Source organism: Merops nubicus, unplaced genomic scaffold (genome assembly GCF_000691845.1).
Source record: "Merops nubicus isolate BGI_N331 unplaced genomic scaffold, ASM69184v1 scaffold3245, whole genome shotgun sequence".
Classification (NCBI taxonomy): domain Eukaryota; kingdom Metazoa; phylum Chordata; class Aves; order Coraciiformes; family Meropidae; genus Merops; species Merops nubicus.
Window position 1 is genome coordinate 75935 of NW_008610172.1, and position 13292 is coordinate 89226.

Here is a 13292-nt window from a genome sequence, read left to right on the forward strand (position 1 = left end):
ACACTTCAGAGACCTACTATTCTCTTCATTCTCATCTGGAGTCTTTGTATTGACTCGTGTTTAAGTACAACACTGAAAACTAGACACAAACTCAGGATGTAGATGCAGGTTTACCATCCTGTTGTTTGTATACTGTCAGTAAGTTGCTTGCCTTTTTCACAACTTGCTATTTGTTGCCTTGTACCTAGCTCATTATTACCATTAATCCCCACATTCTTTGTAAAGTAATGTGGTATTTTTCTAAGCTTTTTTTTTGCTTTAGGAAGAAAGCTTTGAGACTGGGTTACTTTGAACTGGTTTTATTAACATCTATTTAGCTAATCTACTATTAAAAAGGGGTTGAATTCTTAAAATAGCATGGAAATAAGTACACAATACCTTGTCAGGTCCTTATACTATACTTCTCTAACTGTGAAAGGAAAACCAAGCCTTACTGTTCCTGATAATTTACAGAAGGAACAAGCAGAAAGTGGTCCAATTTTTTTAAAAAAAAAAAAAGTATTTCCTGTGTCACAGAAAATGTTGGAAAAACAAGTTCAAATTCACCCTTGAATGTTTTTCTTTTTTTAATATGTAGTGCATTTGCCAGATAATACACACTTGAAACCCTGATTTGACTAATGTTAAATTAGCTGTAAGCAAGGGATTCCCAAACTCTGCTATACAAGCTATTTCAAACCAGCACCTCATGCACCAAAACCCATAATCTTTTGTGATTATATCAACAGGGGGAAAAAAAAAAACACTTAAGTCTGCAAATTGCCCAGAAGGCTATAAAGGGTTACATTTCACTCTAGCCAGAGGCTTTGTTTCTCATTATTTAAGGAAATTCCTGAAATATAATAAAGAACATCTAATCTCAAAATGTACATCAACAGATTTAAACATTATTCTCATTAACCCCTCCAGAGCCTATAAAATAGGGTCAGCTAAAAGGGCTTTCAAACGGTCCTCCACAGACACTACATCATGTTCTAGTGATCTATTGCTTGAAAAGGAAGAGTCTTTTACAGCCTAGCCCCTCAGGGCTTTAACATCATAGCACTTACAATCTGTAAGCATAAGCTTTCTTTGATATCTGGTACAATACTATAAAACATGAATTAACAAGGATATTAATCATTTTACATAATATCATTATTAACCATGCTTTAATCCAGAAAAAGGGACTGAAATAGTATCATACGTATAAACTTGTTTTAAAGTTTGGAAAGATATTTCAGTTTAATTAATGGAAACCACCTGTCTAAACACCATTAGCTCATCTACATTTTTTAAGGACTGGCTTGAACCAGAAATGTAATCTTCAACCAAGTCACACAAACATTTGCTTGCAGTGAAAACAGGCTGCTGCAGCACCCGAAGCACCTCGTTTTTCTGTGATTGGGTTACAGTAGCTCAAGTTGTAAGCACCAGAATCTCCCATCCAGCTGATCAGTTACAGCTGTTAATTGTGGAGAGAGAGACTGGCTGGCATCTGCTTCTTGCATAGTTAGTTAATGGTTCACTTCCAGGTCCTAAAAGGATTGTAGCCTCCCTCAAAAGACAATGTCGGCCCATATCCGTCTGCCTTCTACACTGCCTGTCTTGTTCTGGTTTGTCACTCTCTACACAATGCAAATCTGAGCGAACTCACATCTGCCACTGATCGACCCAATTCGTGAGCAATCTTTTCCCATCGACCTGGGGTCCCCCCTGGGAACTTAACCATACTTCTTGTCAGCTGGCTGAGGTCCTCCTCTGTCCATTCAGGTGCCTGTAAAACATTTGTAAAACATTCATTATGCTGGGCTATTGGACATATATTTGTGAAGTAACATACTGAAAAAAAGCCTTCAAACAAATTAATCAAATCATGTTTAAAAAAAAAAAATAGGTTCCAGTATCTGGCATTATAAACCGTCTCCCTGTGTGGTTGCCAAAACATAAAAGCAACAGACCAACAGTATTGAAAATCCTTAATGCTCAAAAAACGTATTTCATTTTACACACCAACACATTTCATTTCTAGCAATGTTTATACATTGTATGTCATGCTATAAAATGCAGTAAAGATAAAAAGCAACAATACTTTATTAAAGATTAAATCACACTTTAAGATATAAAATTTTAGGCATTTATTTAATTGCATGTTTAAGACTTTTCAGCAATGACAAATAAAATACGCACATTTTCACATTTTAAAAAAAACTCTAAAACCAGAAGTTGTTTTAACTTGCTGTCACTGCAATGTTTTAGCACTCTGAGATGATTCGGGAATGAAATCTGTTGATTCTAATATTCCATTAAGACTACTAAACAACACACTACCCCCACCTTCCACCCCCCACCCCTCCCAAACCCTACAGTTATGCCACAAAACCAAACCGGATGCTTCTACTACCCAATAGCTAGAAGATATAAAAATGTTTTGCTCTAGCTACATAAGGCAATCTGTTAAAAATAGCTGTCTTCATAACGGCCAAATAAAGCGAACAAAGCAAGGAACACACAATTACGGCAGTTTAAGGGATGAAATCGTACTGCCTCAGAAGGCAAGATGCAGTAACTGTCTTTGATGTTTGCAGCATCTTTGGCAAGGACCTCAGAGCCAAATCTCTGTTACCATCAGAAGTTTGCCATTTTATTTACTTGTAGGGAATTCTTTACGACATACCTCTTCTAATCACCGTTTCCGATAATGAACAGGCACATATCAAGCGGTTTGCATTACAGAGCCATCAGCACAGAACAACAGTCAGAGGTGAGTGACCCCAGGGACCATCTCCACAACTACAGCAAAGCTTCTCCCTGACACTAATCCTGCCTGTCATTCTCCCACTGTGCTCTAACCACACTGACATCCGCCTGCTGCACTGCAAGCTTAACGGGGCCCTTCCTGACTTTTTACTGTCTCCCCCAATCAATGGTTCAAGCGTGCTCTTTTCACCATGTCCAAATGGCAGCTTCACTCATAATCAAAGTGCATTGCTCCTGTTAAAGGGCTTCCCGAAAGGCTCCACCATTTGCATTCATTTGCAAAGCAAACTACTTTTATTCACTTTGTTCTGCTATCAAGAGTGTTCCTTGAAGCAGATAAATTGGCATAAATACAACCTGCCACTTTAAAAGACAGTAAATAATAGCCAATAGTAGCAAGGATTTCATCAATCGTCCTAGTTTGGATCCATGTAGTCCTTTATTCAATGCTGAAATCCTCAGACATTCATATTCGGAGAGTTTTTAATACAATTATAAAATGAATTATCTATGATGATTCAAACGCAAGGTGCTAAAATAATGTGTGTGCACGCGAGAGATCATACACATACATTACAGGCATTATCACACATCCACACTCTGGCCTACCTACAGAAAAAATGGTAAATAGATACAAAATCTCCACAATACACTGAAATTCTCCACACGGGACAACAACCTTATCACTTCTGTTGTATTGTGCCATATACTTACTCATTATATATAATAGATATATATTGAATGTAGTATATTATATTTATACTAAAATATTTCTCAGATTCTTAGAAGGGAAGATTTGGGGTACTTAATGTTCTACTTAAAAAAAAATTTTCATCACTGTAGTTTAAATAATGAATTCTTCAAACATTTTTAGTTAAAAGCCTTTTGTTCAAAAATTAGTCAAGTTCCATAACTCAAAATTAGCCTTAACAATCGGTTTATTGTAATTTTCCATTTAATTTGTACTAAAACTTTGTGGACGGTTTCTGTTGGTGTGTTTTTATTTGGTTTTTGGGGCTTTTTTGGTTTCAGTTTGGGAGCTTTTTTTTTTTCCTCCCCCAAGTAAATTCACAGCTATTCTCTTACCATATCCAAAGCATATCTAAGCAATTACATACAAATCAAGATGATCTTTCCAGTGACATATATACATCGGAAGCTGTCTACTAAGTTTTACTTTCAGATTTTTTCAGTAAGCTTTGATTTTCCTGTGCTCACAACTTTACTAACCATTCATAAACACTGCAGAACTCATAAGGTTATTTTCCTAAATAACACACAAAAAAATACAATAATTCTGTAGATCTGTAGCTAATTACATAGCTAATTCACAGCACAAGAATTCATTAGCTACATTAAAATACCAACTTACTAATCTTTTCTCAAGCTGATAATAATTTTAGGATGCGAAGATCTAAAGCACTTATAAATTTGGAAGATCTTTGAAAAAGCTTTTAGAAATTCCACTCTCAATCAGTAAAGCTGCACAAGAGCTTTTGTGAATTTGCAGTTCCTCAGCAACAGTTAATTGTGTCTTTAGATGCAACAGCGCCTACTGTGATCCAGCTCCTGCAAGCAGCTATGAGGGTGGTCACGGTGTGAATGTATTCTCCCTGTTCTAATCTGTAGCCAACTGTAACTGTGAGAGTCAAACGAATGCATAAACATACTGCTTTGTCACCTAAACCCATGTGTGTCCAATATTACTGAAACACTGGGCCAAAATTCATCTCTACAGTAAAGCAATGGAAGCTACCACATGGTGAGGGGACAGCTGTTGTTACTACACAAGCATTCAGATTTTGCATAAAAAAGCCCCATTCTGGGATTAACTCCCCATACTGAATAGAAAATGAAAAGTACAGAGTTATGGTCTACAGTCTTCAAAATGATAATAAGCTACAAGTGTAGACATAAAAAATTCATAGCATTCCTATAAATAATAATCCTTTAACATGGTTTATCATACATAATGGGCAATATTGAAGGATTAGTTCCCCCAAACCACTGTGAACTTTCTATAGAAAAGAAATATGAATGTGGTTTATTGTTTAGGAATGTGCATTTGCACTTTTCAATTTCATACCACCTCTTTCAGCATGACAGTTATACTATTAAGATTTTTTTTTTTTTAAATATGAAGAACTCTGTTTTCAGTTACACTAAAAGCAAATTTTAGACAAAAAAAGCATTTATTTTTAAGAAAACAGCCTGGCTTGTTTAGACCTGTTAACATTAATTAAGCATAATAACTGATAAGAAACTTGTAAATATATTTATATTGACTTGATATTACAAAATAATTGGATTTGTTTAGATTAGATTTCAGTTTTAGGCTGTTTCTTGCCATCATCAATATACTGTAGAAACAACTAAAATCACTGTTGTATGGAAGTTTGGCTAATGTTTTCAATCTGGCTAAGATTTTGTGCTTTGGTTCATCTAATCTGGGTAATTCTAGTCCATGGTTTTGCAAATAAACCATGAGGCAGCATCTGTTAAAAATACGTGGGCAAACATTTGTAGAACAAGGGTCCTAGTAAAATCCCAGATAGTTTTGGAAATCAGGAAGCATTTAACCTACAAGAAGGTGGTGTTTCCATCCAGTAACTGTAAGAATAGAATATTAAATTTTTCCTTATTTATTCTTGCCCATAATGTCTGTTGTTTCTTAAAATATTCTTCTATATTCTTACAATTTCTTGCTTAGCTGTAAGAAGTCTGAAGCCAGTCTTGTCTTATCAAGTCTAATACACATCTGGAATTGTTGCTGAACACTAAGGATTTGCTGCAGTTCTAGAGATCTCTTGTGAAGCTCTAAAGATCTGCTAAAGGGTATTAATGATTTGAACTCACATTTAAAGGGACACGTTCATACAACCCTTTGGTCCTTCAAAGATCTTACTCCAATCCAGCTTCCACTAGCACGGTTTTTATTAAGTGAGCCAACAAAACCGAAAACAGCTCCGATGTTTCAGAGCACTGGTCAAGGTCGGTCAGTAAGCTCCTCATTTCAGCTCAGGGAGTGCAGCTGCAGAAAACTTCAGTACATACTTCATGATAACAAGGAAGATTATGTTTAGCAGTCATGCTTCCCAGTCCCGCTCTGCTCTGAAAAAACGGACCACATGCAGGTCTGGAGAGTAAGAGGAAAGCAAGCATATATATAGGCTACCTCTACTTCCCCTAGTATTTTCATCAATTATTTTCAGCTCAAGGAACTTCTCTAGGCTGATGTATTTTATCTATTTAGTAACTCTCAATGATCTGTCTTTCAATGTTTTTGCCAGTCACCCCTGAAACTATGTAAACTTCCTGGATTGGCAACGTCACCCTCAGGAGCTGCACACATCTGCTATCCATTATACAAATAACTATTCTTGTTTTGTTTTGTTTTGAACCTGGCTCCTGCTAGCTTTGATGACACCTAGCTCTTGGCTTGGAGTGAAGAACCAGCAAATAGTCTCCATCTACTGACTTCCATGTCATCTACAACTTTGTTCACAACACCTCTTCTCTTCATAGTATTCCCTCATAAATTGGTTCTTCCTGGCTACAGAGTCCTAATCTATTCAGCTGGTTTCTAATGTAAAAGCCATTTTATGCATAATACTGCCCATGATGCCTTTTTCTAAACCATCTGCAATTCCGTTATAACCAACCTCTTTCAAATGAGGCACCAACTGCACACAGCAGGATTAATCATGAATCCTTATTCCACTGTATAAACTTTTCTGGTTTATTCTCTCTTCCTTTCTTAACAATTTCTAACATTTGCACTGGGTTTTGGAATGATTCTGAGCTTGTTTCCGATGAAGTCAGCACTGGTATCTCCTCAGATCTCACTCCTCAAGGATCACAGCCAGCTCAGAGCTTATCATCCGGTGCATGAAGTTACCAGTCATGCACTATATCAACATTTGCACCACTTTATATAATATATACTGGGAAATTTTACTGCCATTTTACTGCCCAAGCAGTCAAACTCCTAAGATCACTCTGCAGTTCCCCAATGCCTGTTCTAATCTTTACTACTCCAAATAATACTATAATTGATATAAAACTTTTCACCTTGTTACCACATTATCATGCTCACTATACTTTATGAATACACTGAGCAGTACAATTCTTAGCAGAAACCTAGCCAAGCTCCACTGCTGACTTTGCTCTACTGGAAGCATTTTTTTGTACCCTCCATCTCTCATCTTTTAACTTATTTTTTATTTTGGAAAATATCCTCTCTCTTATACCCAGACTGCTTTCTTTCCATAAAAGCCCACAAGCCTTGTTAGAACTTTCTGGAAAAATCAAGTGGACCTTATCAGTCAGATCACCTTCCCTCTGTGTATTTGTTAATACTTCTAAGAAGGTCAGAGGGTTTAAGGCAGAACTTCCCTTTATAGAACCAATGTTCAGGACTCCATGCAGGTCATATTTATCTGGTGCTCAATAATTCTATTTTTTATTTCAATTTTTGATAGTTTTCCCTAAAGAGAGGTCAGATGTACAGGCCTGTAAATGTCCCTGAATTCCACCGACAACTTAATAAACAGAATATTTGCCATTTCAGTCCTCAGGCACCCAAGAAAATGAACAGTTAATTGAATTATTCAGTCCTTAAATTTTCTTTGAACTCTTGGTTGCATATCCTCTAGTTCCAGTAACTTGAATAATTTAATCTTAAACATTATATACATCTGAAAGAAAGAGAAATTTTAGAATTTTTCAAAGCAACTAAATGTAAATATGAAGATACAACAAATTATCTTCACTTGCATCATAAGCCTGTTAAGATAATAACCTAATCGGAATACTCTTTGTTTATACTATTCCTCCTATGCCTTCAGCATTAGAAGTGTAAAAAACAATATACATAATGTAAGTAAACAACAGCTCTTAGAGACGAGTGAGAACCCAAGAGAAGCACGAAGCTTGATCTGCCTGTGTTCCCACAGAAGTGGCTCCCTTTTACTCCACTTAAATCAGTTGTTGTGCAATCCTGGTATTAGGATTCTACTTTCCATGGAATGAGTGAAATGCACCTTACTCATTAGGAAGGCAGAAAAATGGTTTACTGAGGTAGGTTAATAATTTGACAAAGCTTTAATGAATTTCATAGAATTTGGCAAAATTCAAAGGTTATCAAGATTCAATTTGATGGCAAGATCACTACATTACTTACTATAAAGCAAACTGATTAGAACAATGGGATTAGAATACTTGTGTGAAAAATACACAGTGGAGAAGTAACTTGGAGTTGGGCTAGGGTGATTTTCATGGGAATTAGGAATAGAAGGGGTAAAGGTGGCACACCCATTGAGTCACTAGGTTTTCAGAATGGACCCCCTTGCTCTCTAAATTCCCTCTCAGAAAGGAGCTTAGGTGCATCTTGATCCAAGCTTAGACATGATCAATGGTTCATGGCGAAGAATATCAATGAGATTGGGAGTGCAAGACGTAAACGAGATCCTCACATTTGGTTATAAGGTTCAGAATTGACCCCCTTGCCCTCTGAACTCCATCAGAGAGTGAGGTTAGATCTACTCCTAGTCCCAGATTTGGGATAGTAGCAATTTAAAGAGACAGCAGCAATTTAAAGTATATTAACAATGTTGTAACATAAAATAGCAATCCTTAATCACCTAATATTCAATAATCAATTATAGTCAATACAGTGATTTTTCTAAGATTTAACAAGGCTTGCTAAGCAAAAAGCAAGTCACACAGAGACCTATATATAGATAGAGAGGTTAAGAAGTTACCCCTCTGCAGATTACAGTAAATTTGGGCACCCAAGGAACTTCAGGATTTTGTAAAATCCTAGAGATCACAAATACTCATGTCTCCTGTCGTCAGTTTATTACAACCAGACAGTCTTCCATATCATTGATCTTTAGAGATGGATGGTGATCACCTTCACCAGCTTATTACAAGTGGACAGTCTTCACTTTCATTGACTTTACCAGCAGATGGTCAGAGCTGAGCCTGAGAGGTGTCCCAGCTCATGGGAAGATACTGAGCCACAGCCGCTGTGATCCTGGAGAGCTCCAGTGGGCCTCACTTTAGGATCAGTATGTACAGGATCACAAGATGACTCACTTTGGTCAGTACTTTTCTACTGTAGCCATTAATCTTGTCAAACAAACTTGGCACTTCTCAATGGGGACCTATGGTCTTTTAGTCAGCTCATTTCCAAGATATTTGGGAATTGCAGGTGTGGTTAAGGGGAGCCTAATCCTTCCAACTCACTGAACCTGTACCCAAGATACAAAGAAGTTGAATCATTTTGACTTGCTGCCCCACTAGGCAGGATCAGAAGATACCAAGCTATGCCAGCCTCCTGCATTTTGTCATTAAACAGCAGCACAATGGCCAGCACTAACTTCACAAAGTGGCCCAGGAGCCAGCATCACAGAACAGCCCATGGAGCAGGGGGGTTGGTACTACCACACACAGTATCAGAGCTCCTACCACATGCAGCAGCAAATGTTTTAGGACAGATTCTTTCCCTCATAGCTGTCCCCTGCCCAAACCAAATCAGGGATTTCCTAAGCACTAGGTTCAATCAATTTCTGTTACACAGCCAATGATAAAGTTGTCCACCCTATTCATCCCATTTTTGCTGTTAATCAACATTATAAGCTGGCTTTCAAGACACATTCATTTTCTTACCTCTCACCACACCCTGCTGCCTTTTTCTGCAGAATACATTTCTCTTTCCAACATATTTGTCAGGGTGGTTAAAATCCCCCAGACGGATGAGAGCCTGTGAGTGTGATGTCTCCTGGAGCTGGAGTATGAAGGCTTCACCAATAACCTCCCCTTGATCAGGTGGTCTATAGTAAACTCCAACCACAAGGCTCCCTTTGTTATCATGATCCCTAATTCTTGCCCATAGGTTCTCAGCCTTCTCATGGCTGTTCTTCAGGGACAACTCTTCACAGTTTATACATTCCTTAACATAGAGGGTAACACATCTTCCCCTCCTTCCGCAACTATCCCTTCTAATAGTGGATGTGTTGGAATCCATCATACTGTAGAACTCTACTGAGGGATTGATGAGGCTCTGGAAAGTAGCTTATGAGCTTGTTGAACCAAAACTTATAGTAACTGAAAAATAGCTACAGAGGAGGGAAAGAAAAAAAAATCATAAAAGATGTATGGACAGCTATGACTGTTGATGACATGGCTTTGGTGTATCCAAAAAGAGCCACAGCTCAGGAATGGAGAGACATATTTGGGAAGGTTTCTATTGGATGTTACGAAGAATTACTTTCCTGCAAGAGTGGCGAGGCCATGGACCAGGCTGCCCAGGGAAGAGGGAAGCAGTGGAATCACCACCCCTGGAGGGGTTCAAAACTAACGTGGATGTGGTACTTCAGGACATGGTTTAGTGGTCATATTAGTGCTGGGTTGATGGTTGGACTTGATGATCTTAGAGGTCTTTTCCAACCTTAACGTTTCTATTTCTGCCCTGTTCTACAGCTCTACACATAACATAGGAGGTAGAAAGCAAAACAAAACCAGACCACTACCAGTAAAGCAGTGTTGTTTCTTTAATGTCTAAACACACGGTTGAAGACAATTTTTCTACAGTAGGAGAATCTGCAGAAAAAGACAGGACTCCTCAGTAGAAATTTTTCTAGACCTTGCCTATTTCAGAATGGGACTTCAGTTAGTTCACAGACACTTCAATTAGTGCTGCCCTGAATAATTCTGCATCACCCTACAGACCATTTTCAGTACTGAACAGATCCTTGCAGATACACATGAAACTCCTCTACTGACATTTTACAGTAACAATAATGTATCTGTTTCCTGTTCTTTAAGCATTAGTCTAAAGACCTTCCCTTTCATCTTATCATTTCTTTGTCTCTATAACAAGACTTGCTGACAGAACCTGTCAAAAGCTTTATAAAACCTAAGTACACTGTAAAGCTCTAATAATAAGGCATAACTTTTCTTTAGATTCACACTGACTTTTTACTATTATTTTTAAATTAGTGCATCTAATAGTATCATTTCATAATTTCAAAAAACTACCCAGTATGCCATTCATGCTACCAAGTCTGTACTTCCCAGAATCCTCAATGAAGCTCAAAAAATTGGTATCCTATTTCCATCTCTCATTTCAAGGCTGATTTAATTAATTGTTAAAATACTAACATCAGTATTAAATGGATTTAATATTAGAGTTCTTTTTAGGGAAATTAATGGTGACAACCATGGTTCCAAGCAATTTTTTATTTATCAATTTCAGATGAATGCTTCAATATACAACACTCCATCCCCATTTGCCTTTAATACACATTGTCAAAAACTCCCTAAATTCCTTTGCAGTAAACATAGGTGAAAGGGATTTCTAGCCCTAGCATCTTCTCGAAACTGCTTTATATTTTGTTCATCTGCTATCTTAACAAAATCTTTGGCAACGTTCATCTATTTTCTTTGAGGAAAAAAAATTTTTTTTTGTTCTTGAGTGTATCTTATTTTGGATTCACATTTGACTTGCAAATCTTAAGCTCTTTGCATAAGCCCTTCCCTTTCTGAAGCTTTTCCCCCCTGTTAAACAGATATCTTTGCTTTTTAGTCTGAGATACGAATAGCTTTAATTCAGGTAAAATTAGTATATTTGAGTTTCTTACACTTCTCAAGTAATATTGATTACTCATAATTTGACAAATTTATTTTCAAACTTAAGAAGTCTGTTAACCCATCCTAACTGCATGTTAACAGGTGATTTTTAAGCATTTAAAAATAATAATAAAAAATTCTAAGTTTACTTTGAGAGTTTAAGCACATTACAAACAAAAATGCAAGTATGTCTGTAACTGTGTAATGTCCATGTAACAGCTTCCTCATGTTTTTGGAAAAGCAAAACCAGTTGCCATCTATTCAGAAACATCAACCAAAAACTTTATTTATATTTTACATCTAATGCAGGTCAAAAAGGTTTGATTTCACACACTAACCAATCGTAATTTTAGGTAAAAGTTACTGACTTCTAATTGAAAGTTACTCCCTTAATGATTTAGGCACATCTGAAAAATTTCATTCATGTTTTTTCCTTTTTTTGACTAACTTATAAAAAAGAAAAACACTCCCATGGATGTCTGCATTATAAAGATATTACTGTCACCTCTTTTAAATGGCAGCACATATTGCTTGCCTTCACTGAAATACTGAAAACCCTTCCTGATCACAAAGGTTCAAAGAGATCACAGATAAAAATGCTAAATCCATAAAAACATAGACAAAATGAGCATATATGAAAAGGGCACACAACAAAGAACAAAGTTGTTAGAGAGTAAATCTCCTCATTTAAAGAAGAATTACTCCCTACACAGTCCTCAAATATTATCAGAACCCTAAATTAACTAATGAACTTCCTAACCTTGGCTTTCCTTAATGAGAGGTGTTTTGAAGAATCATTTCTATTTCAGTTTTCCTTGATCAGGACAGTCATAACTTACATTTGATGAATAAGGTGATTCTCTCAGAATACTTTCTTTTAGTCAATTTAAAACTGACATTACCCTTGCATTCTATGAGAACTGAAGTCAATGAGTAGATGCATACCTCTTAACAGTAAAGAATAACAGAATGATTGAGGTTGTAAGTGACCTCTGCAGGTCATTTGGTCCAACACTTTGCTCAAGCAAGGCCACCTGTATCTGGTTGCCAAGAACCACGACTAGACAGCTTTTGAATACCTGTCTTCAGGGAGGGAGACTACACAACCTCCTTGGTCAACCCATGCCAGTGCTCTGTCAATCTTACAGTAAAAAAAGTTTCCTAATGTTCAGAGAGACATTCTCATTTGTGCCCATTCTTGTATCCTGAATCACAAAGCCCTGTTAAAACACTTAAATTTGGGTGAAGGTATAAGCAATTTGTAAGTTATGAAATTGTTAAGATAAAAGGGCCTTTGAAGTTTCACTTCTTAAAATTCTACACAGCTCAAAGAAAAGCAAAAGGGTATCCATCAAAGTCAGTGCAGAAATGCATCCAAAATCCCAAAACTTCATGCAGTCACAACATACACATGGAGGAACAGACTCCCAAAAACTGCTGTTGCACTTCTAGTAAATCTGAGTGTTGTTCTCAGAGGTCATTCCTTCCATGGTACAAGGGATGACATTTCAGGAGCTACAGCTCTCCTAGTACACCACCCAGTACATAGTCATCACATCATTTACTGCCATCCTTCTCCTGCTAGCCCATTCACATCAAACTTTGAAAGTCCAAGAACAAAATTTTCTTTTTATATAAAAGAAAATTTTATAAAATTGTATATTTTTTCTTACATCTTACTCTTCCTCCTTTCTTAAGCAGATTCACCAGTCATGCTGACATGTTGAAGACATCAAGTTATAAGTTTGGGACAAGAACTGAAAGACCATTCTGTGATGAATTCTCTAGCAATGGTCTAATTAAAAGACACTAAAAACCTCTCCTGATACTGAAGCTGCTGTGCCCTCTCCAAAACGACGTATATTCAGCATCTATCTGGAGGGTGGGCACACGCCAACCTCATAAGGTTCAACAAGGCC

The 13292-nt window shown here is 37.0% G+C and overlaps 1 protein-coding gene across 1 annotated transcript in view; it reads right to left on the reverse strand.

Annotated features, from left to right (window-relative positions):
- The window catches only part of LOC103773442 (dnaJ homolog subfamily C member 1-like), a gene marked incomplete at its 5' end in the record, with an annotated part of 15097 nt that extends 13341 nt beyond the window's left edge, over window positions 1-1756 (reverse strand). The window contains one exon of the mRNA XM_008940810.1: window positions 1637-1756. Within this exon, the coding sequence (XP_008939058.1) occupies window positions 1637-1756 (120 nt within the window). The remainder of the gene's footprint in view (window positions 1-1636) is intronic.
- Window positions 1757-13292: the final 11536 nt, after the last annotated feature.